At 42.1% G+C, this 24,621-nt stretch overlaps 1 protein-coding gene and 1 long non-coding RNA gene across 2 annotated transcripts in view; one reads left to right on the forward strand and one right to left on the reverse strand.

Moving 5' to 3' along the window:
- LOC142951954 (testican-2) overlaps positions 1 to 23,421 on the reverse strand; it is a 31,767-nt gene extending 8,346 nt beyond the window's left edge. The window contains exons 1-4 of the mRNA XM_076093884.1: positions 23,239 to 23,421; positions 8,613 to 8,621; positions 6,720 to 6,765; positions 1,058 to 1,172 (exon numbers count right to left, since the gene is read on the reverse strand). Of these exons, the coding sequence (XP_075949999.1) occupies positions 1,058 to 1,172; positions 6,720 to 6,765; positions 8,613 to 8,621; positions 23,239 to 23,421 (353 nt within the window). The remainder of the gene's footprint in view (positions 1 to 1,057; positions 1,173 to 6,719; positions 6,766 to 8,612; positions 8,622 to 23,238) is intronic.
- Positions 16,526 to 24,546, forward strand: LOC142951960 (uncharacterized). The gene is made up of 2 exons (XR_012954625.1): positions 16,526 to 17,038; positions 18,026 to 24,546. It is a non-coding gene; the product is annotated as an uncharacterized LOC142951960 (long non-coding RNA).
- Positions 24,547 to 24,621: the final 75 nt, after the last annotated feature.

Here is a 24,621-nt window from a genome sequence, read left to right on the forward strand (position 1 = left end):
TGCAGCAGATAGACATTGAAGGTAGTAATAATTCACTTCATTAATTCTTTTCACACTGCAACTCTGCTCATTTGTTTTCCAGTCAAAGTAGAATAAATGGGTGAAGGACTAGATGAGTGATTTTTAGTGCGCTTTACACAGAAAAACGAAAGGATCGTTGTGAAGGGAGGAGCATTACGCTGTATTAAATGACCACATTGGCAAGTATTTTGTATTTACTTTAGCTGTCATGGTTTCAACCCAACCTACCTCCTCTAAAGCGCCCCTCTTATCAACATGGGAAGTTCAGTTCAGTATTATTTTTGGGAGTTGGGCACACAGTGTACTCCACACCGGAGTGGTTTGAGACGTAAGAACACTGTTGCTTAGTGACAGACAATAAGATTGACGTGTTACCTAATACATTTAGTTTTCTTGTGTGTGTTCTTTGCACGTCATTGTCATGCTATGATAGACCTGACAACCAAATAAATGAGCCAACTTATGAATGCATGAAGCGAGACCCAATGCAGAGATACATTTGGCACAAAGAAAAACACAATATACTGTCGCTGATTCATGCTGTATGTGGTGCACTTTTTCCACTTTCATCTGATTTGATGACCTGTTCATTTTAGTCTTAAATAAATGAATTCAGAAGCTGATGATCCGTGTAGTTTTAAAGTAATTAAACTAAGTAACAGTGGCTTGATATTAATTAAAACTGAGCCATGGGAGTTCATTATACATCATGCATTAGATTAGATCATGATGAGTCATGGATTAAGCATTAATCATTCATAAAGTATGTACCCTTGACATTAGGTGGTACCCATTAAGCCAGCATCTCTTTCCTGTGTCGCAGCATGACTCATGATTTCAAGTCATGCATGAGGATAAATAATGGCCATAAAGATTTGAATCTTATAAGCAACTAAGTTTGAAGTTTAATCACTACAGAAGAATAAATTATGACATAAAATACCAGTAAACGTATAGCACAGCTATATATTATTTTGAAAACCATCTATCTGAATAAATGTGATATCCCTCCCTCTGACTTTAGGACTCAACCTACCTTTGCTCCAGTTTCTTGCGATTGACACACATGGCCCTCTGGTAGCCCTGAGCGACGCACACCTTATGGCGGCTGCACTTCACATTCTGGCACGGGTCCTTGGTGGTGTCCACGGCTGCGAGCACAAAAACAACAACACTGCAAATCACCAGAGGTGTCAATCACAGCTGAGGTGTTTTTGCTTTAATCCTCTATTTTTGTCACCTCCTGGAGAAAAAAAATACAGAGCTTCCGGCTGTTGTTTTATTCGTCTTGACAAGGAGCATGTGTTCAACAGATTGAAAGCAGCCATTTTAAGTGCTGCATATTCAGATCGTTTATATATTTACACCTTTTAACATGATCTTGCGTCCTCTCTTTTCAACACGGGCTTATGCAATAAAAATCACGAAATGTGAAAAATATTCTAGCGGTGTGCACAAATGAGTCCATTGATTTTATAGTCAGCGCCGCTGAAAAACATGGACGCCTAGCTGTCATTAGCAGGGCAGCCTGTCATCAACAGCGCTGCCTGCAGTCTCCAACGACTCCGTCTGATTGCCAGAAAGCCTGACAGCACTGATTGAGCATCTCTTTCTCTCGACTTGTCACATCTCACTTCCCCCATGTCAACTTATCACTGTCTCTCTGCATCTTGCCTCTTCTCTCTCTCTCTCTCCCTCTCTCACACAAACACTCCATCTTTGTCTCCCACGTTCCCTTTCTTTCTATCCTCTTCCCTCCCTCCCCAGCTCTTCTCTCTCTCTCTCTCTCTCTCTCTCTCTCTCTCTCTCTCTCTCTCTCTCTCTCTCTCTGTCTGAAGAGTTGAACTCTTCAATGGCAACCTCTCCTTCACCGATAGACTGAGATGGAAATAGCATCGTGCCCTCCACCTTCCTCAGCCTCCTGGTCAATGCCGTCCCAAACTGTACGTCACACCATCACGGGCCATTTTCTGCCTTACAGGGGAGGCCTCGGAAAACACACAGGCTCGATATGAATTTAAGAGTGAGTGGCGAGAGGCGGTCGGCGAGAGGAATTTAAGCTGTGAAATCCTGAGTCAGCTTTGAGCAGCTGCTTTGCAGTCAACACGGTCAACAGACGAGGTGGCTGCCAGCCAGATTCCTGCAAATCCTAAGACTAGGTGGTACTTTCATGCTACAGCAGGGAGGTACACGGGAACAGTGGATGACATGAGAACTCTGAGGGGGATCCAAAAATACTGGTAGGAAGCTGTGTGCCTGTGGTGTTTTTGTTCTATAAGACCAGGTATGACAGTGAGCTGGTGACTGGAGTTCATAAAGAGCAGCACCACTTCCGAGCTTCCTAGCTTGTGATCCCCGAGCCTTTGTTCCACGATGCATTTTTTATTATGGAGGTGTTGGTTCCCAATGTAACTCTCTCACAGGACTTGTGTTTTTTTTAATAACTAGCTTAAAATCTCAGAGAAGTCCGACCAAATGTCTTATTGACTCCCGTGTAATCTGAGCTCAAGAAACTTCTTAACATTTCAACAGACGGATGCTGTCTGTGTAGACATAGACACATTTCACCATAGAAGGGCAGAGCAAGGCAACGATAGTGGTCTGTGGAGATTTTGGACATTTAAACCCAAGCAAACATATTTGTGAGATCAAGAACATACATGTGAAGACACAACACAAAACAATTATAACCATAAAGTGCTGCGCTACATCTCTGCTGCACAGGGTGTGGAAAAAGCACATTGTGACCTTTAGTTGTCAGGATAAGCAGGATTATTAGACTGGGTGCAGTTACTCTTAAACATTGCAAGATGTTTTAATACTTCCCCAATTTTCTGTAATAAGCAAATAAGAAAATGAGCATATCCATCACATGATTATTTATCAGTATTTGTATACAAAAATAGGTCGAGCAGCTCCCAAAAGATGAGGAATTAGCATCAGTGCGATAACACTGGTATTATTTTTCCTAAATATAAAAGACTCCGCAGCTCAAAGACAGAATGAAACCTAAAAGTCGTTCCATATAAAATATTTTTCTGTGATTAAAAACCTCCCAAGAATCAACCCAAACTGTCACCATACATCTCATTTTCTCTATATCTTTAAAACAAAGAGAGCAAAGACATCTCATATTTTCACATCTCACATCAAATCACATCCCTCAGAGTTTCCTCAAGCTTTCTTCTGGCTCATCTTACAGAGACTGTCACAGTGGATTTTGTTGGTGGTTTCTATCAAAGTACAAGGTTTAACATTCCATTTTGTTAATAACGGATTGAGTCAGGGACCGTAAACTTTTTATGGGGGCAGGGAACCAAACTGAGTGGTATTTTTTTAGTGGTGTAATATACCCAACTATAACCACTTTCTTCTGTGCCAATTTACAGTGAGTGTACCTGCCGTCCACTAGCACAGAAACCACAGAGAGACTGCGCAGTGAGCCGTGCACTGCACAGTCTGAATATATGAGGAAGAATAAAATAAAACTAGAAACGCACTCAGGGGGGCACACACCGGTACAAAGTCTCTACAATCCTCTTAATGCGTTAGTTTGAGAATAGAAAATGTGGATCTGAGTCTGGATACAATATACTCATTCGGCGAGACAAAACATTATGTCCAGAAATACCACGGCTTTGCATAAGTATGAACATAACTGTAGATATAACAAACAAGCTCATTGGCTAATGGCAGCCCTGTTTTTTTTTTTGGAGAATATATCCTCTGAGAACAATATCACTTCGGATGATTTTATAGCTATTTTATAGCTGCAGCTGTACATTGAACCTGTAAATAAAATCATCTACATTTGGTTTTCAACTGTTAGCAAAACACACCGTCCAAAACAATGAAAGTGAGCCGCAGAGCGCGGTATAAACAAAGACATACAAACGACTTTTTTCTCAGTCTATATTTAGTAAAGAGTGGATGAAATTTATAGAAGGCGTGTTGGGAAATGCTTTTGCAATTTCACCCCCCCCCCCAACATCACTGACTAGAGTGGTGAGGGTGAATTAAAACAGTAAAGTTGCGTGTTCGAAAACCAGAACAAGAAGCTGGAACGCTCTGAAGAGCTGTGAGGGTTTTCCACTATAAGTCCCCCTTTTCACATTACATAGACATTTGGTCTGTTTATATATTTAAAAAAAATGTTGATTACAGCTACTTTAAAGTAAACAACCTTTAATCCAAGTAATCCAGGAAAACAAATTGCTTCTACCCCTCATAACTCAGGAGTTTTTGGTTGAAATACTGAGAACTTCATGAACAGCCATGTGTTAGGATTGGTGGATGTGAATCTCCAGCCCAAATATTTACTTTAATATAAACCTTATAATTACTTTACTGTATGTTCCCATGGAAACACAGCTTGGTGTTTTCAGTATAGTTTCAGATGGTGATGTGCACCTTCTCTCGTTGCTTAAGACCAAACACATCCCTCACACAGTATTCTTATACAACTCCTACATACTGAAGATGAAATCCAAGCACAAGATTTAATTTGCATTAAAGCTCAAGTGTGTTTTGCACCCCGCTGCTCTGCTGGTTGTTTACGTCATGCTGCATTGACAATTCAGTGCAGGGACGTGTAAGGGCCATTATGGGTTTTGAATACGCCTGTAATCATGTCGACAACAGCGATGAAACTGCTATGAGTTTCCAATCTCTCGGAGATTATTATTGTTATTACGCCGCCAATCAAAAACATAATACAACAGGACTGCTCTCTCATCCATGATCAGCTTTCCTCCCCGTTGTCTGTGAGTTCTCTACTGAGCATTGCAGTTGGACAGGATCCTCCATCAAAGGCCTTCATCAAATTGTTTTACATGCACATTGTCAGAGTGTGCATTTAATAAAGTACTTTAGTGGTTCTGGCCCAAAAAAAGAAAAAGAATAATAAAAGAAGATCCGCAAAAGACCCGCCAAGAAATAGTAGCACCCATCTGAAGCCGAAAAGATGAAGTGCTGATGAATATTAACAGCATGAGAGACAGGCTTTAAGAAAATTAGTTTCAACTGGATTTGCAATTACTGTCAACGCAGAAGACGCTTTTATACCCTTCGATTTAATTGGTGGTCGCTGTGTTAAAACAACCTGCAGCTTTTATTCAACTCCAATGGAGCTATGAAATTATTTACTCATAATTAGAAAGGATGAAACACCTCTTAATTACACACTATGTCTGAATAATTTCCCAAAGTTGTACAAATGGAAGCATAATCACAGTCAGAGTACATTTTTTTTCTGTCTCGGCATTAGAGAAGTTTAATTTATCGGCTAAAACAAACAATGTCACGGTCAAATAGTAGGCCCCTTATTGTTTTTGTAATGGCCCTCAAAGACTCTGCAGAGCCGACGTCTCAATCGGCTCACATTACAAAAGAACCAGAGGAGTCTGAAGTCTCCCGTTAGGTCTCTTGTTCTATCCGGGGCTTGCAGGTACACCTTGTCGGAGTTTCTGCTGTCCTCTTAAATTAGCAATAAAGAGGACCCTGATCAATTTACTGTGCAGAATTAGTTCCAGTGGGAGTTGGGACGAGGATGAAATCAATGGTATTCAAATGAACACCTCCCACACTACAGCAGGCGAGGCGTTTTCTTGAGACTACATTAGTTATTCTCCCTGTTGTAAGAACAGATGCTGGGGTAAAGTCTGGAGCTGCCGCTTCTCACATCTTTCTCCTTTGAGGCAAATCTTCTACACTATTCGATGTCTTTTAAGTGAGGCAGTGTGGGTGTGGCGCTCCGACCTCCCACACTCACCTCGCAGCAGGAACACACTGCTAACCCCCAAGGGCCTGCTTGATTGGCTAAAACGTGTATGAATGGTATCTGTATAATCTGAGCTGTGAAATGATTACCGTTACCTCCACCACAGGAGAGTTAGCATTTGACAAGCTTAAGCCGCTGTTAAGTTGAACAGCTGCATGTTAACTTCAGCACACTGTCCTCTTGAAAGACACACTGTAGAATGTTTTAAACGGTAAGCTCAATACTAGGATTTATTTCCCCCAAATTTGGAAGATTTGCACTCTCTTGGTGCTTTTTTAATATCATTTTTCATTTTAGTTGAATACAAAAAAGCCATTTTACAGAAATAACCACGTTCACCTTTTTCACATAAAGTCTCTTTCCTCCTCCACGGCTTTTTTTCTAACAGTTAGATTCTTTTTTTCACCGACTAGAAACCCCATGGAGGTATATGGAACCTGGTGGGAGTTTGGAGTTGAGCCCTCAGCAACAAAGGCAATTATAGCAGGCGTTTCAAACTAATGGATCTGACTGAAGGCTCAGACTCTCCTTTCCTGAATCACAACTGTGTTCTCATCCTCCACAAGCTCCGACACTTCTGACCAGCACTCCCCACACGCTGGGCGACCTTAGACAACTGCTGCAATTAAGAAATGCCATCACTTCTATATTGTGCGCTGCACTATGTCTCTAGCAGACTTACAAAGGTAGACAAGCACTTAGCGTTGATAACAGTATGCTGGTAGAATCTGAAATACGGCAGGGATTTTTTTTCGTTGCAGTAGAACTGGCCGTTTAAGTGAAGCCATTTAAATATTAAATATATCTCTGCATGTAGTACAGCATACACTCAGGCTCTCAGTGGAAAACCCATTAAACCACACAGCCGTCCTCGGAGAAACACAGAGAATCTTTTCTAATCAGAGAAAATCAGACTTACTTTCATCGGAGCCCGTGTTCTCCTCCATGTTTTTGATGTAGTCATCCTGGAAAGAAAATGTATTTGCATTAATGGATTTAATATTTGATTTTAGAAAATATGCTTTCTTAATGAGAATTCAGAAAACTTAAATAATGAAGAAAGATTTCAGAAACGTTGCTAAGCGCGATGAATGACGATGATTGTAGCAATTCAAATACATTCAGCTGTTATGTTGAATTTTCACAACACAAAAACCTTCAGGAGTTTTTTTTCTCAATCAAAGGTTAAATTAAGTTAATTTCTGTGAACATTTTTACTCACCACATATTCTGTTATCTTTATTTCGATCTTTGAGTTAAAGTAAATAATAAGAACTAGAAACAGAAGTGTAACCAGGGGCTGACAACCCCGAGACATAACGACTCAATGTCAAAAAGAGATTAAATTTCCCACTCAGGCATGTCATTCATCGCCATCGCTGTCAAGGTTTTGCACTTTTGCTGATGACATTCAATTATTCTTTCCAACATATATATGAAAGTACTTTAAGTGGTGAATGGATACAAGTTTGCCAGAATAATAGCATACATAACTACATACTTTGAGTTATTTCTATCCGTTTATGATTTATTTTGCTAGTTTTATAGTCATATACTGTCACTGTCAAATGTTCAGATATTTAGAACTTTTTACATAAACTCAAAAAGGTAATAGTTTGATGTTTTGGAAAATTTGCTTATTCACTATCTTGTCGAGAGTTAGATGAGAACATTGATACCGCTCTCTTGTCTGTATGCTAAATGTGTAGCTGGAACCAGCAGACGATTAACTTAGCTTAGCACAAAGACTGAAAACAGGGGGAAACAGCTAGCCTGGCTCCGTACAAAAATACGTTTTACACTTTGGTTATGGAACAGATTAGAATGACAGATTAAAGAAATATACGGTGTAAATTAGTGAGATTTAGACGTGCAGATATGGATTTTGTTACATTTGTACAGAGCCAGGCTAGCTGTTTCTAGTTGTTATGCTAAGCAGCTTCCTAGTTAGCATACAAGCATGATATTGATCTTCTCATCTAATTCTCAGCAAGAAAATGAGTAAGAATATTTCACAAAATGGGAGGCGGTTTCTTTAAGTGTTGTATTAGAGTTATTGTGGATGTCGTTGTAGCTCTCTAACATTAAGTAAACTGCAAAAAGACTTAGAGCATCTTATAAAAAAGACCTGGACTATCTGAGCCCCTGCACTGTTGCAGAGGGAATATTTAAAAACTAACTCTGGTTTTTAGATTGTGTCCCTGGCGAGGTTGCGCTGGAACGATGATAAAAATTCAGTGTCCCCCTGTTGCCCATTTTGCTCTGTGTGTCAGGACAGAGAGGATCAACTATAAAGCGGTTACTACACGGGGCCCAGAGAGGCCTCTGAGGATCAGGTCTGTTCAGTTTAGCTCAGTCTTATTCTGCTCAGGGGACACAGGGACTGAACTCTCAAGTCAAGCTGAACAAGTATAGCCAACAGCATTTTAAATACTGTGCACAGGGTGAGTAGTTAAAGGGATAGTTTTGTGTTTTAACTGAAGTGAATTGATATCTGCAAGTCTAAAAAGAACACATTTTCATTTATGAACCAGACCATATATTCTTTTAATGTCAATATACTTCTTACTTTCTAGGAAGCAGTAGTTTTTGCATTTGGCTCTTGATGTAGATTTGATGTTATTTATGTTTTACATGTTACTGTCTCCAATATCCTTTGTCTTTGTGTCGTTGTATTGTATGTATTTTTTTCGCGCTTTAGCCAAGTTGAGCTCTTTAAAAAAGGCAGGTGACACCTATAGTACAGCCAAAAAGAGTCGTCAAAACAGACGCAGACAATGTCACTGTACAAATGGACAAAAGAGACACTAACCTCGACTTCCTGTGGCAATGACAAGCAGCAGCGGGGGAGAAAGAAAGAGAGAGTCATTGTTACCAGAAAGAAAAAAAAAACACTTAAAAAGTTCTCATTTTGCTTCCATTCAGCATGGTTATGGCAGCAGTTAAAACTGTCAGCCCTTAATGCACGCTGATTGCAAATACATGCCTTAGTCTCGCTGCTCTCGGGGGACAACATAAGACATTCACAGAGGATTATGGGAGACTATTAAGCGAGGATGATCCGCTGCCACTTCTATGAGCTGGCAGGGGTCCCGATCTCTAAGGGCTCATTCTGTGGCTGTGTTTACAAGCAACTGCCAAACGCCAGCCTCCTGCCAGCTCAGAAGTCGTGGATAAGCCATGACATACCGCGCTCGCCATTGGAAAAATACAGGCAAATTGTTGGGAATCTTCAAAGTCAACAAGCAGATGTGATTTAGATGTTTTCTTTTTATGGTTGCAGCAGGCACATAAAGCGCATTTACTAAGCGTACCATTGACAACACGGACAGATATAGCTGCTGTAAAGTATAACCTTGAGTTAACAGGGGAGTGACTGCTTTCCTTTCATTCCATTTCACCGTCTTGGCTTCGGTCCAAGGGCATTACACATCAATACCCACCGCAGCCCCTCTGCCTGTGTGTTTCATCATTCAATGCTCCGGTGTGTTTTGAGAGAAATATAGCGCTGCATGGTTTATTTCAGCAACTCAACCCAGTAAATAAACCTAACTCTTACACACACACACACACAGGCTCACACACACAGCCATACCTGTCTACTTAATATATCACTATGAACAATTTACTGGCTGCACAAGGACAAGCCAAAAAGCCTGCGGAAGGCTTTAAAAGGCTAAAGTAGGAATTCATCACCGAGCTGCAGCAGGAGTCTAGATTTCACCTCAGAGACAGTTTCTTGGAGGTAAGTATTCTCTCTGTAGCAGTGAAAAGATCCAGGTGCAACAAAACGAGAGGCGATATCACTGTTTTATCTTTAAAAATCTGCTGGATTTCAGTGATATGAGAAGAAGAAAAATAAACTTTAAATATGTCACATGTAATGTAAACACCTCCACTGCTGAAAATACCTGCTTATTTACATGGCACTTAAAAGGTTATAGCTGTAAGACTGAACTTTCAAGGTAACAAAGCAATATAAAGAATCAGGTTCATTGCCAAGTTTTCACATACAAGGATTTTGCTTTTGTGTATTTGTGCACAACAAGAATATAAGAGAAACTTTAATTGAAAATAAAGCAAGTATTGCAAAAATATAGAAACATAAATATAGAAGAAAAATAAGATGATGAAAAAAATACTGTAACAAATGTACACAATATATCTGAATTAAAATGAAATAGCTGTGCAGTTTGTACAATTGCTAAGTCCTTAAATCAGCCACAGAATCGACTTCTGCAAATACTGGAAAAAATGTAGAGTATCGTAGAATCCCACAAAACGACCGCCCTCATCATCAAAGGTACGGCTGTAGTATGTCGTGTGTCAGATGTAACGATTGCTTGATTAATTATTCGCACTGCCTCTGCAATTACCCAGCTCACGGTGCTGCAGTGGCCGGTGGGAGTCCTACAGCGCGTCCTAAAGGCTTGAGTGCTTATCTTCTCCTAACAGCAGTGTGACAGCAAGGACACCAGGCTGAGGCTGCATTTAGTCCTTCACCAAGGTTGAGAGCTAATGCTGTCCCACTGAATCCCAGCCAGGCTGCTGCTGAAGTTCACAGCAAGCCCAGACAAGAGGGAGGGGGGGGGGAGATCAGGGAGTAAGGGGGTATGATATTCATGGTGGAGCTCCCCTGAGTTATGTGAATCATATCACACACGCCACCTCTTCTGCCATTTGTCAACAAGGCTGTATCGCAGCCGGTGTAAAACAGAACCGAGAGGCTAATGGAGCTTGACTATCCAGATGCTGCGACTGCTCCTCCTGGACCACGCGCTGGTATTAGGCTGACAGCGCTTTGGCCGCAAGCCTGACCGAGCTCCTCCGAGTTAACCTCTATCTCACCAGGACCGAGCCCCGTTTGCTGGTGACATAAATACCACAGATGACCCTGAACCAGCCCAACCCCAACGTCACCCACTGCAAAACACCCGTGCACACCCACCCATCCCCAGCATTGACACCAAAATGTTCATACACATCGCAGCTCTGCACGACAGCCGTAGGGGGAAGTCTTAAACCGTTAAACTGCATGTCTGTGTCGTGTTGTGCAAGGAAATTGCTCTGCTGTTGAGAGTGTGTGAACTTTTGGAGTAATGCTCCAATGCAATACTCAGTATTGGTCTGAAAATAGCAGAAACATTGGATCGGATACAAAAAAAACAACATATAAAATAAAACGTTAGGGATGCCAAGGTGGCCTAGACAGGCATGAAAGTCCATAAGACGATTCTGCAAAATCCTGGATTACACTTAAAGAATTTGAAACAAATTGGACCTTTCTACACTATCTGGCTATGGTAAGGGAAAGATTCTGGTTATGGCACAAAACAAACAAACGTGGTTAAGGTATGGACAGGATTAACTAAAACACTTGGTTAAGGTTAGAGAAATATTGTGGTGAGGGTTAATAAAAATACAAACATTAACTTAAAGGTCTGTGATTCTTTGATCTCTGGTTTCCTGCATGAACGTCAGTCGTGTTACACGTTCATCCACCACTCCGACTTCCACTACGTCACTGTCTTGCGTTGGCACTGACAGTTGGAATGATGTAATACAGACACAATTCCTAGGGATACGGAGCTGGGTCAAACATGTGAACCGCATAACTTCAAACGTGTTGGAAGCTTCAACGAACTTGCAGAGGCATCGTGAAAATTGTACGAGCAAGAAAAGTTTTGCCGGAACAGAGATTGTTGAAAGGTGCGTGTTGTGTGAGAAACTCCCTCTGCAGACTGTAACAAAGCAAATATTTTTATGGATGACTAATCATTTTCTGCATTTGAACAGAGCTGTTTTTTGATCTTTTGGACCAAGTCAAGTCATGAGAGGGGTTAGAAATCCCTCTAATGTCTTTCAATGCCAAGATAATTTATCATTAATTGGTAGGAGCATTATACTAAAACGTTTTGCTTGATAGTCTTTTGTTTTCACAGGTTCGTCACACACCTCTCTAATGTCTTGTAAAAATAAGTTATAGTTCAAAATTAATAGAATAGACAAATGAAAACATGTTAAAGTTGCTGTAGGGAAGTGTTAACTGGTTTTGAAATAGTCTCAGTTGATACTGATGCCTCATATGACCCAGATAAGTAAACGAGACGATCAGTGAGAAGATATAGCCCCGATTTACTCCGGCTGTGTGTCCCACTTCTAGCCAAAATGGTTTTGAAATTCGTTAAATTTAGTTTTTGCCCATGCAGCTTGCGAGATGTATGATATTCCATCATGTGAGCAAAGTCAACAATAATTATAATGTGATTTAAAAAACAATTTTTGAGCCGTCTGTAATGTTTACATGTGTTTATCCACAGCTAAAGTCTTGGAGGTCAAGTGCAAATCACAGACGACGCCCCGCATCCTTGAAATCTCTTAAACGTGGAATGATGAGGGAGTATCCATCTCCGAAGACACAACACAAAAACAAGCATACAAGTCGAAGACCTGTGGGCTCTGAGTGTTGGAGCTGAGAGCCGCCAGAGCACGACCTCTCTTCAGCTCGGTGGAGAAACGCTCACCGAGTGAAAGGAATGTCACAGTGAGAATCTGCATCTCCTCGCCCTGCTGCAATGATCCATCACGTGCATGCACACCGCTCGCTCCGTCACTGCGGCTCATCTGTCCCTGCAATGTGACGGGATCTGTTCAGTCCGGGTTTCTGGAGGACGCCGACACACACAAACCTAATTCTAACCTCGCACACCTCTTGCTGCTTTAGAGAAAGTGCTGGAAATAGAGGAAACATTTGAAATCAAACCAAGGTGGATGTCAAAGAATCCTTGAAACGACAGGATATTTCATACTTGTATCACAATACCTCCATACACACACACATGTATATTATATATCAGATAACGATCAGAGTAATCTCCTCTACAGCTGATATGATAAGCTCCTCTCTGATCACAGAACAGATCATATTTCCTAATCTAATTTAGAGTGATCACATTGTTTGTGGATTGATTCATATCTATGACTCTGTATCCAAACAGCTTCTTCCAAAAAAATAGGTTGTCCTGCCTTATAGGATTTCTGAGTTAGACGAGAAGATCAACACCACTTGTCATGTCTGTACAATACATATAAAAGATATAGCAGCAGGTTAGCTTAGTGTCGGGTCTTTAAATCCCCAGATTGCTTTAGTTCAGAAGCTCTGAGTAACAGATGAAGTCCCTCTCCCTCAGGGCAATAACTGCATGCTTCATCCTTCACAATATCCCATATTGATATTCTAAGGACAATATTTGCAGTGAAGACATCACTTAAGCAGCAGAGATTAAATGATGATCTGGACATTTAGCATTTCCACCAGTTGTCATCTATCTGGCTCCATGAAGTCATTTGCTCCGGCAGCGACTGGATGAACACGGGCTGATGGATGGACTGGTGATCCGGGTCATGTCGGTAATGAACGGAGACCTGCGAGAGGCTCAGCTGATCGCTCCGCTCTGGTCCTGGGCCGTGTCATCCTATCAGATCACTGAGGGGTGTCTGCCTCTCTCTGACTGACAGGACATTGTCAGCTCATCATTCCCCCCCCCCGGCCAGCCATTTGCCCAGTGATGTGCTTTGCCTGATGAATGTAGCCGAATTAGCCACGTCTCCCTGCCTACCATAAATCGTTGCTAAAGGGCACAGAGGCGGAGGCTGTCGTGAATCTACATTCCGCCCTCCGTGTCTCTGTAGTTACCAGGGAGCAGCGGGAGTGCATCTCGCCTTTGCCATGTCATTATGGCGCCTCGATTCAGCTTGCCGGGGCCTGAGATGCGGAGGTAATGTCTCGCTCTGTTTGTACCCCGTCGTCTTTGAAAAACGGCGGAGAAATGGGAGAGACACTAATGGCGCAGACCCACCACAGATTGAACCACTTAGAAATGCATTAGAGTGTTTCCAAAATGATGCTGTGTCTTTTTTCGGCCTGAACCCACTGGCTTTAGAGTGGCAAAACATTTTCACTTGAGCGCGAGGCAGAACTCACGCAGAAACAGCTGGTGGAACATATTTTCATATCTCCTTTGATTCCACATACCAACTCGAGCTTCCTACATCTGTAGCTCCTCAGTTTACTCTTATTGAACCGTGACAGGCCGGAGATTTCCGACACCATGTTGACTCTGACAGACATGATCAATGGTCGTATTACAGACTGTTCAAGGTGATTACATGCTGCGTATGTGACAGAATAAGAAACCCACGCGGTTTACCGAAACCCAAAATAGGAAACCCACAGAGAGAAATGGGGGTGTCTCGATTGCAACAAAACACTGGAGCATTGCGGGAGTAAGTCGCAGCCCAGCAACACAGAGCTGGATCAAATTGATCATCTGAGCGGGAGCCTGCAGGCAAAGGACACATGTTGTTTCACAAGGTAAGACGCCTGCCTGCAATGCAGTACAGTACGGAGCCCATTCTGCAGCCGTCTCTGCACACTGAAGGGCACGTCTCTCTGCCCGAGCCACGAAGTAGCCAACTGTCAAGCGTGCATCCATCTGAAACATTTGCACCGCGCTGAAATGCGGAAATAATCAGGCTGACTGGGGAGTTTGGCTCTTGCCTAAGAACGCAGATGATCTAAATAACTGGCAATGACAACATAAGAGTCTCTTTGCAACATGAAACAAGAGTCGGGAAAACATAAAAGAAGGCTTTTCTTCTGAGCTGCAGCATTCGGCTAATAAGACCACATTTCAGGAAGTTGCATCACAGAAATGAACCTTTTCCAATCGCAGGAGCCCGTTAGCTTGCGGTCTCCAAATCGCTGATAAAGTGACACATCAAACAGAGGCCGGGCTGGCTTTGCTGCAGCAGCCTCCGTAGTTGAATCGAGGCATTGCATGCTCCGAGAGATGCAGTAATTGGAGAGGAGGAGGACGGCGCGCGGATGCAGAAAAAAATGGATTCTGTTGAACCCCACTGCTGAGCCAAGCAGAACCCTGGAACGCCTGTGTCTCTGCAGCATCTTATCGCTCCCCCCAACCCCCCAACCCCCTCCGTTTGCAAAACAAAGAAGCAGAAAGAGAGGAGGCAAGCCTTCAGATTGAGCTCCACAGAGATGCCCCAGGGAGCTCTCAGCTTATGCAGGGCCGTCTTTACTGTGCTGAGCCATGCTGTTTCTGCACACAATATTAGCAGGAAAAACCCATAATAAGACTAATTGAAGCATGTGGGTCCGCAGAAACATAAATACCTGATTCCAGTGTGTTTTTCACTTTGTAGTAGCTAGACTCAACAGTATTGATCTGCAAACACAAAAAGTTAGCAGCGTACATAAATAAATGAATGACCTAAATCAATATTGAATGTAGTGGAGGCTAAGAAAATAAATTCCACTCCAATAGACTCTTAACAAACTGACTTTGTTTCCCTGGAGAGAAGAAAAAAAGCCTTGCAGGTTTTACTACTTAAAATACAAGCTAGCTTCATGAATTGGTTATTACAGAGTTGTAATTGATTTGGAATACGTCGGGTATTAAACAGATATTTTGAGAGCAGATTCAAATCTAAATCTTTTTTAATTTAATCTGCGGTGAACCGTAAAAACAACAAGAAAGAAAAGTCTAAAATTACAGCGATTTCTCACTTTGTTTTACTAAATATTACTGTTATTGTATATGCTTGTTTTATGTATGTTATGTTATGGCTATAGTAAGACATTTTTCAATCTAATTTTGTATCTTCACTTGTCTTGAGAAAAGCAAAAGGCACAGATTGAACCCAAATGGCAAATTTGCAGATTCGGCCTACACGTCTCTAAAACTTCGCTATGCTTCATTTTAATTAGCATCGGTCTTTGCGCAGGTAATGTTCAGATGTCGTGATAAAGTTTGCAATAGGTGCATCATTCTGAAGGGATATTCACTCTAAAAGTGTGCAATGTTGTTTGGAATTTTTTTTTATCTGTTATGCTGTGTTCCATCTTCATTTACTGTGATCCAGTAACATATATGTATATATGCTGATGCTTACGCCTCTGCAGAAATCTCACAAGCGTTACCTTTATAATGAAACCAAGGTTATTATTCAAATAGGTAGACCTTCCACAGGTAGACCTTATAGATGCTCTCTATCATTTGGAGTTTGGGGCAGAGTGCCACCGAAAGTAAATGAGTCTGTAAATATTAAAAGCAAACTAACACGTTGTTGGTTTTTGCTCTTTTCTTGGTTTTTGTTGACATTGAGAAAAATACAAAATAACACCTTTTCCATAAACTGGACTGAACTTTAACAGCCAAAAGCCTGTGTAAAGATGTATTTTTGTACTGAGCAGCTGTGTAATCATTTGAGCGTGTTGTAGTGCACTGTCAGCATGTGTTCAGCAAATCTCCAAAAATGATGATTACAATATCATTGTACCACAATCTATCTGCGCCTGCAATCATTATTGTATTTGCTGTTTCCAAAGTTTCCACAGCCACGCCTGCTGTTTAAATTAATTAGACTCCAATAACAAGTCCATTCAACACTGCAGAGCTCTTTTACAACTGTCAGACATGTGAGTTTAGAGACCAGCAGCATGGTTAAGAAAAGATAATGATGATAACCATCCCAGTTAAAATACTGCAGGGATCTGCATGAGACAGCTCACAGGGGTAGCTAAGTTAAATATGCTAGCTGGCTGATTACATTTAATTCCCCCCGTCTGCCATGGCAATGAGAACACATTGGGTTGTTGTGGCTGCTGATAATACTAATCTCTCGCAGTGGCAGCGGGTTATTACAGTCAAACAGGGAGCCACATTGAGATGGCACGTTATTGCTTTAGGAAGGACTACATCACACATAAATGAGATTCTGTCGGGTTCTTTCAACTGAGAAAAAAAAAGATAATAGCGCTTTAGCTCTGCACCCTATCCCAGTATATACGATTAGCTTGATTAAGGTCATTTCAATATGACTTTGTAGTGCGTATCCATTACTCTGCCAACTCGACAAATTAACAGTCTGCGTCTCTCTCCCCCACATACGCACACACACACAAACAACAAATGTATCCAACGCATGCCACACATACTAAAATACAGCTTGAACGCAGACAGGATCACAGTCCCTTCCAAGCATGTCCTTGACACCTCCCTCTTGGTCTGTCAGTTGATAACGCGACGAGGCTCGGCTCTCCCTGCTCTTTCATATGCAGCTCTGGGACAGTCGAGCCGGAGACGAAGCGAGCGTATGTCCCGTCCAACGTTAACATCAAACGTACAGAAGACAGTAGAAGAGGCTGATTCTCCCCAGGCAAGAGCGTGTCCTCAAAGTTTGTGTCGCTGCCTGGCCTAATTGTACAGTACTTGCACTGCTCTTTTAACAGTGAGTGATTTGTGGCCTAAAGCAAAGAATCTATCAACGCCAGGTTGAACCTGAGCACCTTGCATTATTACACCTATTGTTATGGCGGTGTTTGCTCAGACCATGTCTTTAGTGCAGCTAGGTTGCCATAATGGTGGCCCCAAACACACATCTATCAAAAACATAAAAACACCCGAGGCAGACCTGAATATATATATTGAAGACGGCACTTTTCTGTAGTCTAATATTTCCACCTGGTTAATAAATGCACAGCTACGTTTGCAGGTTTTTTTTTCTTCAGGTTTAATCATTTCCACTTAAATGACATTGTGATTTCAGCTGGTGAAGCCTGTTCTAAAGGGTTTACTCAGAGAAGGGTAAACTAAGGTGTTCTAGCGCCACCATAAGGTTGAAATTTGTATTTTTGTGTCACACATTTCACACTCATGTCCTCCAGAGGCTACATTTTGGTCATCCCTAAGCTGCACTTTGTGTTTAGTGCTAATATGCTCATGTTAACATGCTAACTAAGACGGTGAACATGGTAAACATTACACCTGCTAACCATCAGCATGTTAACATTGTCATTGTAAGCATGTTAGCATGCTTTTAGCTTAAGGCACTGCTGTCTATGTACACTATAGAGGTAAAGCATGGCTGTAGACTCTTGGTCTTGTTTTGGAGTTCTTTTACTTTTATGCAATAACAACCGCGTTAATGTCTAGATTTTTCATGTCTTGTGTGACATTTGTGTATTGATGGACCCCAGGAAGCCTATCACCACACTGACAGAAGCAAAAGGCGCTGCAGTAAACAATAAAAACCTAATGCTCTTATCAGTTTCCATTATCGACTCATCGTAAGCAATGATATAGCTCTGTTTGCTTGCTAAAAAGCTGGCTCGTTGATTGATTATTGGATGTGCCATCATTACAGCCATGAATGAAGACAGACACAGCAGCAGAGTGGCGGCATTTATCGCTCTGCCTGCAGCAAGGCATAGAGGAGCTTCACCAGTGCAGGCACAACTCTCAGGCAGACGCCACTATAAATAATGCATGAACAATAGAGCCAGAAGAGGAACCTTCGAACAGCTAATTATTCAGCCCGACATTTCAGCAACTCACAGAGAAGTTAACGGCTAAATATGATGGAATTCAGGCCGTCATTGCTACTGGAGTGCTAGGTGCAGCCAGGCGCCCCTATTAAACACATTCATCTACATGTACTGTCCTATCACAACAAGTTGATTCATCGTGCTCGGCCACGGAAAAAACAAAAGGGATTTCGTTGTACCTGGACAAGCTGTGGAACATGCTTATGAAGAAGCGTTCCTGCTGAGCTTCTCTCAGTGTTTCTTTGGCTGTAAAGCATAAACTGCTTTACAGCGAGTAGAGCAAAACAGCCTCTCCACTCAACTAGCAAGCCAACAGGATCTCCTTTCTTCTCTGTTTCCACTGACATTCACCTCCAGCAAAAGACATGCATGGTAATGACGAGGGGACAAGAAATCGTCTCTTTCCACCACTTCTGCCATTTCGATCTCATTAGTGTGCAACGAGCAGATTTCCACAGATAGTGGACTTGATAGGGTGATCTTCAGAGGAAATGCAGATAACTATTAGCTAATTTAACTGTAATGGTTTCTACCGTCTTCATTTTCAACCCACACAATGCCATTCAATTTTAATTGGAAAGAGGCCTCATTATGATATTTGTTTTTTTACAATTACATACCGTCTTCTTGCTCTATTTTTTCTAATTTTTCATATCCGTAATTACGCTGGCTGTTCGTGCTGAAGCATAAATCCTGTGGGAGGCTAATAAATGGCTGAGGTTGATGACAGGAGCACAAAACCCCACAGCTGGTAGCGTGTCTTTGAGCTAAGGAAAGGAGCTCAGTGTCACTGAGGATACAACAGAATCATGTTCAGCAGACAAACAGAGTGAACCCTGCTCTTTCATTTTTCTAAGAGCCCTCACAGAGGAGCAGTGTTGATGTGGGATCTGTGACCGGGCCATCGCCATCATCTCAGTCACAGCAGGGATAAGTAGTGACTCTGGTCCATAGCTGGATGAAGCCTCAGGTTACATATTAGAGCTCAATTAGCTCTTTTAACCTGCTTGCTGTCCTTTATGCGTTGCATAACAATTTATAACAATCAACTGATTTATCTGTATTGAAAAGAATCATCTGTTGCAGCCCACATGCTTATACATGTACAGTGACTAAAATGTTAGTTATTTTCTCTTTATTCTTGTGTTTCTTCATGAATATTGATGATGTAGATTTAGGCACACGGCGCGGCTTTGGTAAAAATTTAAGGAAGCACTCATTGTAATCTAATTGCATTTATTAAATTAAATGGTGAGTATACCAATAAGGCCAATGATGATGTACTCTGTGCTGATCTTAACAACCAGAGGAGCTGAGGAGCCATATACCTGAGAAAGATGTAGCAATTTTCCCTCATTAAAAAGGAAGCAGGCAGTGGAGCAGGTGCAAACCTTAACCGGTCCTCCGTGGACGGCTTTAAGTCTGCACAGCTCCTTAATGAGTCCCCTCTTTGCATTGCACAGAGAGATGTGTGAAGTTGGCCGTGAATGAACGGCACAGTATTGTTCACACGAGTCCCCGCTGTGCAGATGCACCCGAACGCACCAGAATGCAAAGTGGAACTTGAGTTGGGACAAAAAATAAATAAAAAATACATCAAGCAGTCAAAGAAGTGTTTTAACTGATGAGCTGATTCAGGAAGACGCAATCAGCTAATTACAGCCGAGCTTAATTTGTGGACATTTGTAACTTGTTGGCCTGCTTTGAGAAGGTGAGTTCTGTGCAAACATGAGCGCGGGGGGGAAGCTACACCGGGAGATCTGATGTGTTGACATTTGCAGTGAGCCATGATTACAGCTTCAACATTGACGCCTGTCATAATCGAGCGTGTATAACAGCCTATAACCTGCTGTGGATTATCCCGACACCTCCTGCCTCTGCAGCTGTTTGTTTTATTGTTCTTCCTTTTGATGTTTCCTCATTATGCCTCCCCTAGATAAGCATATATGTACAGTGCTCCAATTAAAACACCAGTCAGCTCAATCCAACTGCCACCACTGCTTATATAATGCCCACATGGTGATTTCTTTTCGATGGCCTTTCAATATGCTTGCTGTTTTCACGCCACCTGTTTGCCAAGACAGCTAGTAAACAAATAAAAAAACTTTGCATTTCAGATGGTATATCTCACTGCCTGGTGCAGCACAGAATATACACACCTGAGCATAACAAAGCATCTCATCTCATCTCAGGTTCAACATTTTTTGGATGAGATTCACCTGGAGAGGCAGGAATATAAGCACGGGCACATAATATTCCAATATTTACACCAACCACTAACCACTCACGGTGGGCAAACCAAAGCAAAATGCTAAAAGAAAATAGCTATAAAACAAAAGGACTAGAAAACAAAATATCACATTTTAGCTCAACAGTTTGAAAATAACTTTATTTTGCTCTCATATACAGAGTTGGATGACAAAACCGACACCACTCTCATGTCTTCATGCAAAATAACCGTTATGTAGCTAACGTTAGCACTACAGCAAGAAAGCGAATTTTCCAAAATGCTGAACTAATTCTTTAACATAGAAATAAACAGGTAACCCAATCAGGAAATGTAATAGTTAAGAAAACAATAAGGTCACCTTCGTGCAATAGTTCTCAACCTTTGAGGTCTGGACTACATACCACTACACACATTTGACGACACGCACACACACACACACACACACAATACACAGTAGATTAAAGAAAGTATCCCCCCCCCCTCTGACAAGAAAAAGTCAGATGGGTGAACACCTTTTATTGACACCAGCGGTGAAATTATAAGTCAATTCGTTATTCAGTTTGACAATCAAGAATTTAAGAAATTTATAAAGAAATACATTTTTTTTTCACATTTACATTTAACAGACACTTTTGTCCAAAGCAACGTAGAAATAAGGTATGACCCAAGCTACAGATCCAGGAGATGCCATTGAAAATGGATTCATCGTCCATTTTCAAGCAACAAATCAAACATTTGCTGGTTCTTGCTTCTAAAATGAGAGGATGTGTTTCTGTTCTCCTCATCCTTGTAAATGCGCTATTATCTGACATTTCATGAACAAAATAATCGATTCGTAAAAGTCCTGGCAGACACGGTATACACAGTACACACAGTATCCAGTATTATAATCCTGCCATGTATTTTGTGAGCCCAGTTTAGCTGTGGGTCCCTGTAATTACCACCACCATTCACCCCGTCATTAGCAGCACTTGTGTCACCAAGCGGCACCATTCAATACCTTTTTGAGAGGATTGTGAATAATATGAGCTGAAGATTTTCTCCAACATTTTTCATGTGTCAAATCCAGAATCCAGACGCAACTAAATTCAAAGCACCCAACTTCTAGAAATGTTAAACAAATCCTCTCAGGACAGTGTTGGTGTATGCCCCAAATATTCCGCCATCAGCCCCCACAGAAAGGCCGCATCCCTCCCAGCTCTTCCCCTGACGCACCACTCCAATTACACAGGTGAGGCAAACCACTCCAAAGACTTGCCAAAGATAGTATGCAAATGTGCATGACAACAAAAATATGCAATCAAATAACAAATTCACCCACAAGCTTTCTGCGCTCTCGGGGGGTCCAGGGTAGAGGGGCAGATCCCTGCATGCTATACAGAGCTCGGTCAAAAGGTAATACAGCTACTGCCTGGCCGACTTTGATAAGACTATCTGTCTGAGGTGATATTTCTCAGCAATGAGATCAAACGGTCCGCCTGGTTGTCATGGTAGAGGCTTGGATCTGAGGATGGTTGCGAACCAACTCCTCCTCTGACATCCTTCACATCCTTCACATCCTCACTCCCGTCAAGTGTTCTGTCTTTTGGTACCAGGGAGGTGTCACACACCCGGATAACCTTATGAACCCCTCACCAAGCTCACAGTCTCCCCATCTCACACATATCTCCTGCTGCTTGTGTTTTGAACGAGATCTATCGAGAGGCCCCTTCCGCACTTCCAACAGCCCTACTTCTGGTGTCCTTGCTCGAATTGAACCCATCTTCGAACTTTCGAACCTCCATTTTGATCTCGACCACACACCTGTAAAGTTTTGTGATTGCATATTGCACGGTTGTGACACTCTTGCGTTGAAAAAAATCTTTCCATAGACATATAAACACCTGTTCTCTGCCATGTTGACACACAAACACACACACGGACTCACAAGGTGAAAACAATACCAGTCACACGCTGCCTTAGCTGCTAAAGATTATTTTCATTTTGGTTATAATCTTGATTAATGGATTCATCTTTTAATCTATGAAATGCCAAAAAAAATGCTTTTCATATTTTGTGTTTTGGGTAAATGTAGGTCAGTGGGAGTTTGTAATTTGATAAATGAATAGTCTTGGGTGAAGAGAATAAACAAAGCTGTCTTTTTACAGCCCAGAATGAAGTCTGGACAACAAACATATTCATGTGAGAATAAAACGTTTGTTCTTTTATTCTTGATATTTGTGATTGAAGGAATAAACACCCGATGTCTTGCTGCTGTGAGCCCTACACTTTGTGTGCAATATTGCTGATCAATGGGTATTGATCAGTGAATACAGACACTGTTCTGAATATCAGTTACCCAGAAGGAGCTTGGAAAGACTTGGGCCAATGTGTTAGATCTCCTCTGAGTTGCATCGGATTCACTCTCACATAAGAAGGTCCAAAGATAAAAGTGTCAATTCTACCATAAAAACACATTATGAAATATAGCCTGCTTGGCATGCCGGCCAATTGATAAAGCATCATGAGAAAATGAGGCACCTTGCCAAAAAGAAAGAAATCATTCTACAGGGCACGCGCTTATTCTCTCCCACAATATTGGAACATGCTGTCCTGTGCGATATCTCCATCTTTTGAAGTATTTCTCCACCACAAACTGCTAATATTGCGCGTGTGTGCACTTCAGAGAGCGACAGTCAGCTGTGCGCAAAATCACCTGAGCAAACAACCCGCGTCGTTACCTCCACGGACCGCATCTCAAGCAGCACGAGACGAGACACGACAAAACACGCTTGCGTAATTACACTAAAATACACAACTCACGTCTCTGAAGCGATTCCAGTGCTTCATCTTACGCCCGTACTGGGAGATGGTTGACAGCCATTGCTCATCTTCCATGAAATTCCCGGCTTTTCCTGCCTCTTTCCCACTTTTCACGTCCACCTGGAGCGAGAAGCCCACCAGCAGGCACAGGCACAGGCACGCGACGATTCTTAAAACGACCATGTTGCTCGGGCAGTTTGGTCTGGGCTGTATCTCCTATACTGCTGCTGCTGCTGCTGTCCTCTTGCCAAGGATCCTCATACACGACTGCTGCTGCTGCTGCTTCCACAGACTGAATAGAAATGAGAAAGCGAAAGTGGGGGAGAGAGAGAGGAGAGGAGAGGAGAGAGAGAGGAGAGGAGAGGAGAGAGAGAGAGGAGAGAGAGAGGAGAGGAGAGGAGAGAAGAGGAGAGAGAGAGGAGAGAGAGAGGAAAGGAGAGGAGAGGAGAGGAGAGGAGAGAGAGAGGAGAGAGAGAGGAATGGAAAGGAGAGGAGAGGAGAGGAGAGAGAGAGGAGAGGAGAGGAGAGAGAGAGAGGAGAGAGAGAGGAGAGGAGAGGAGAGAAGAGGAGAGAGAGAGGAGAGAGAGAGGAAAGGAGAGGAGAGGAGAGGAGAGAGAGAGGAAAGGAGAGGAGAGGAGAGGAGAGAGAGAGGAGAGGAGAGAGAGAGGAGAGAGAGAGGAATGGAAAGGAGAGGAGAGGAGAGGAGAGAGAGAGGAGAGGAGAGGAGAGAGAGAGAGGAGAGAGAGAGGAGAGGAGAGGAGAGAAGAGGAGAGAGAGAGGAGAGAGAGAGGAAAGGAGAGGAGAGGAGAGGAGAGAGAGAGGAGAGGAGAGGAGAGAGAGAGGAGAGAGAGAGGAATGGAAAGGAGAGGAGAGGAGAGGAGAGAGAGAGGAGAGGAGAGGAGAGAAGAGGAGAGGGAGGAAGAGTTAAAGGAACAATTAGATCCTGCACTAATCATTTATTTCTGCTTATTTGGTTTCATTACTTCACTGACTTTTTTGTTGTTGTTTGTTTCTGTTTGTAAGCAGCCCCACCAAGGCAAATTAGGCTAGATTTATCTTAAAATGTGCGTGATATTGTTCTTCATTTCTTCATTAGCAGCACAGAAAGAGATTGTGTTAGAGTGACTCAGATCAGCAGTGTCTGATTAGCATCTTACTAGGAAATCTTATATATATATATATATATAGGAGGTACCTGGAACAAACCTTTATCGTGGTTCTGTAGTCTAAACTTTATCAGAGAGCTATTTTTGTGTGAATTATTTTGGGAACTGCTCATGCTAATACGATATTAAAATGTGAATCCAACATTCTTCTTGAATCTTCTTTTAAAGCAGTTTGTTCCGGTAGCCTACTTCAGCAGCAACATCACAGGAAAATAAT

The sequence above is a fragment of the Anarhichas minor genome, unplaced genomic scaffold, assembly GCF_050575085.1.
Source record: "Anarhichas minor isolate MPS153535 unplaced genomic scaffold, ASM5057508v1 ptg000017l, whole genome shotgun sequence".
Taxonomy (NCBI): Eukaryota; Metazoa; Chordata; class Actinopteri; order Perciformes; family Anarhichadidae; genus Anarhichas; species Anarhichas minor.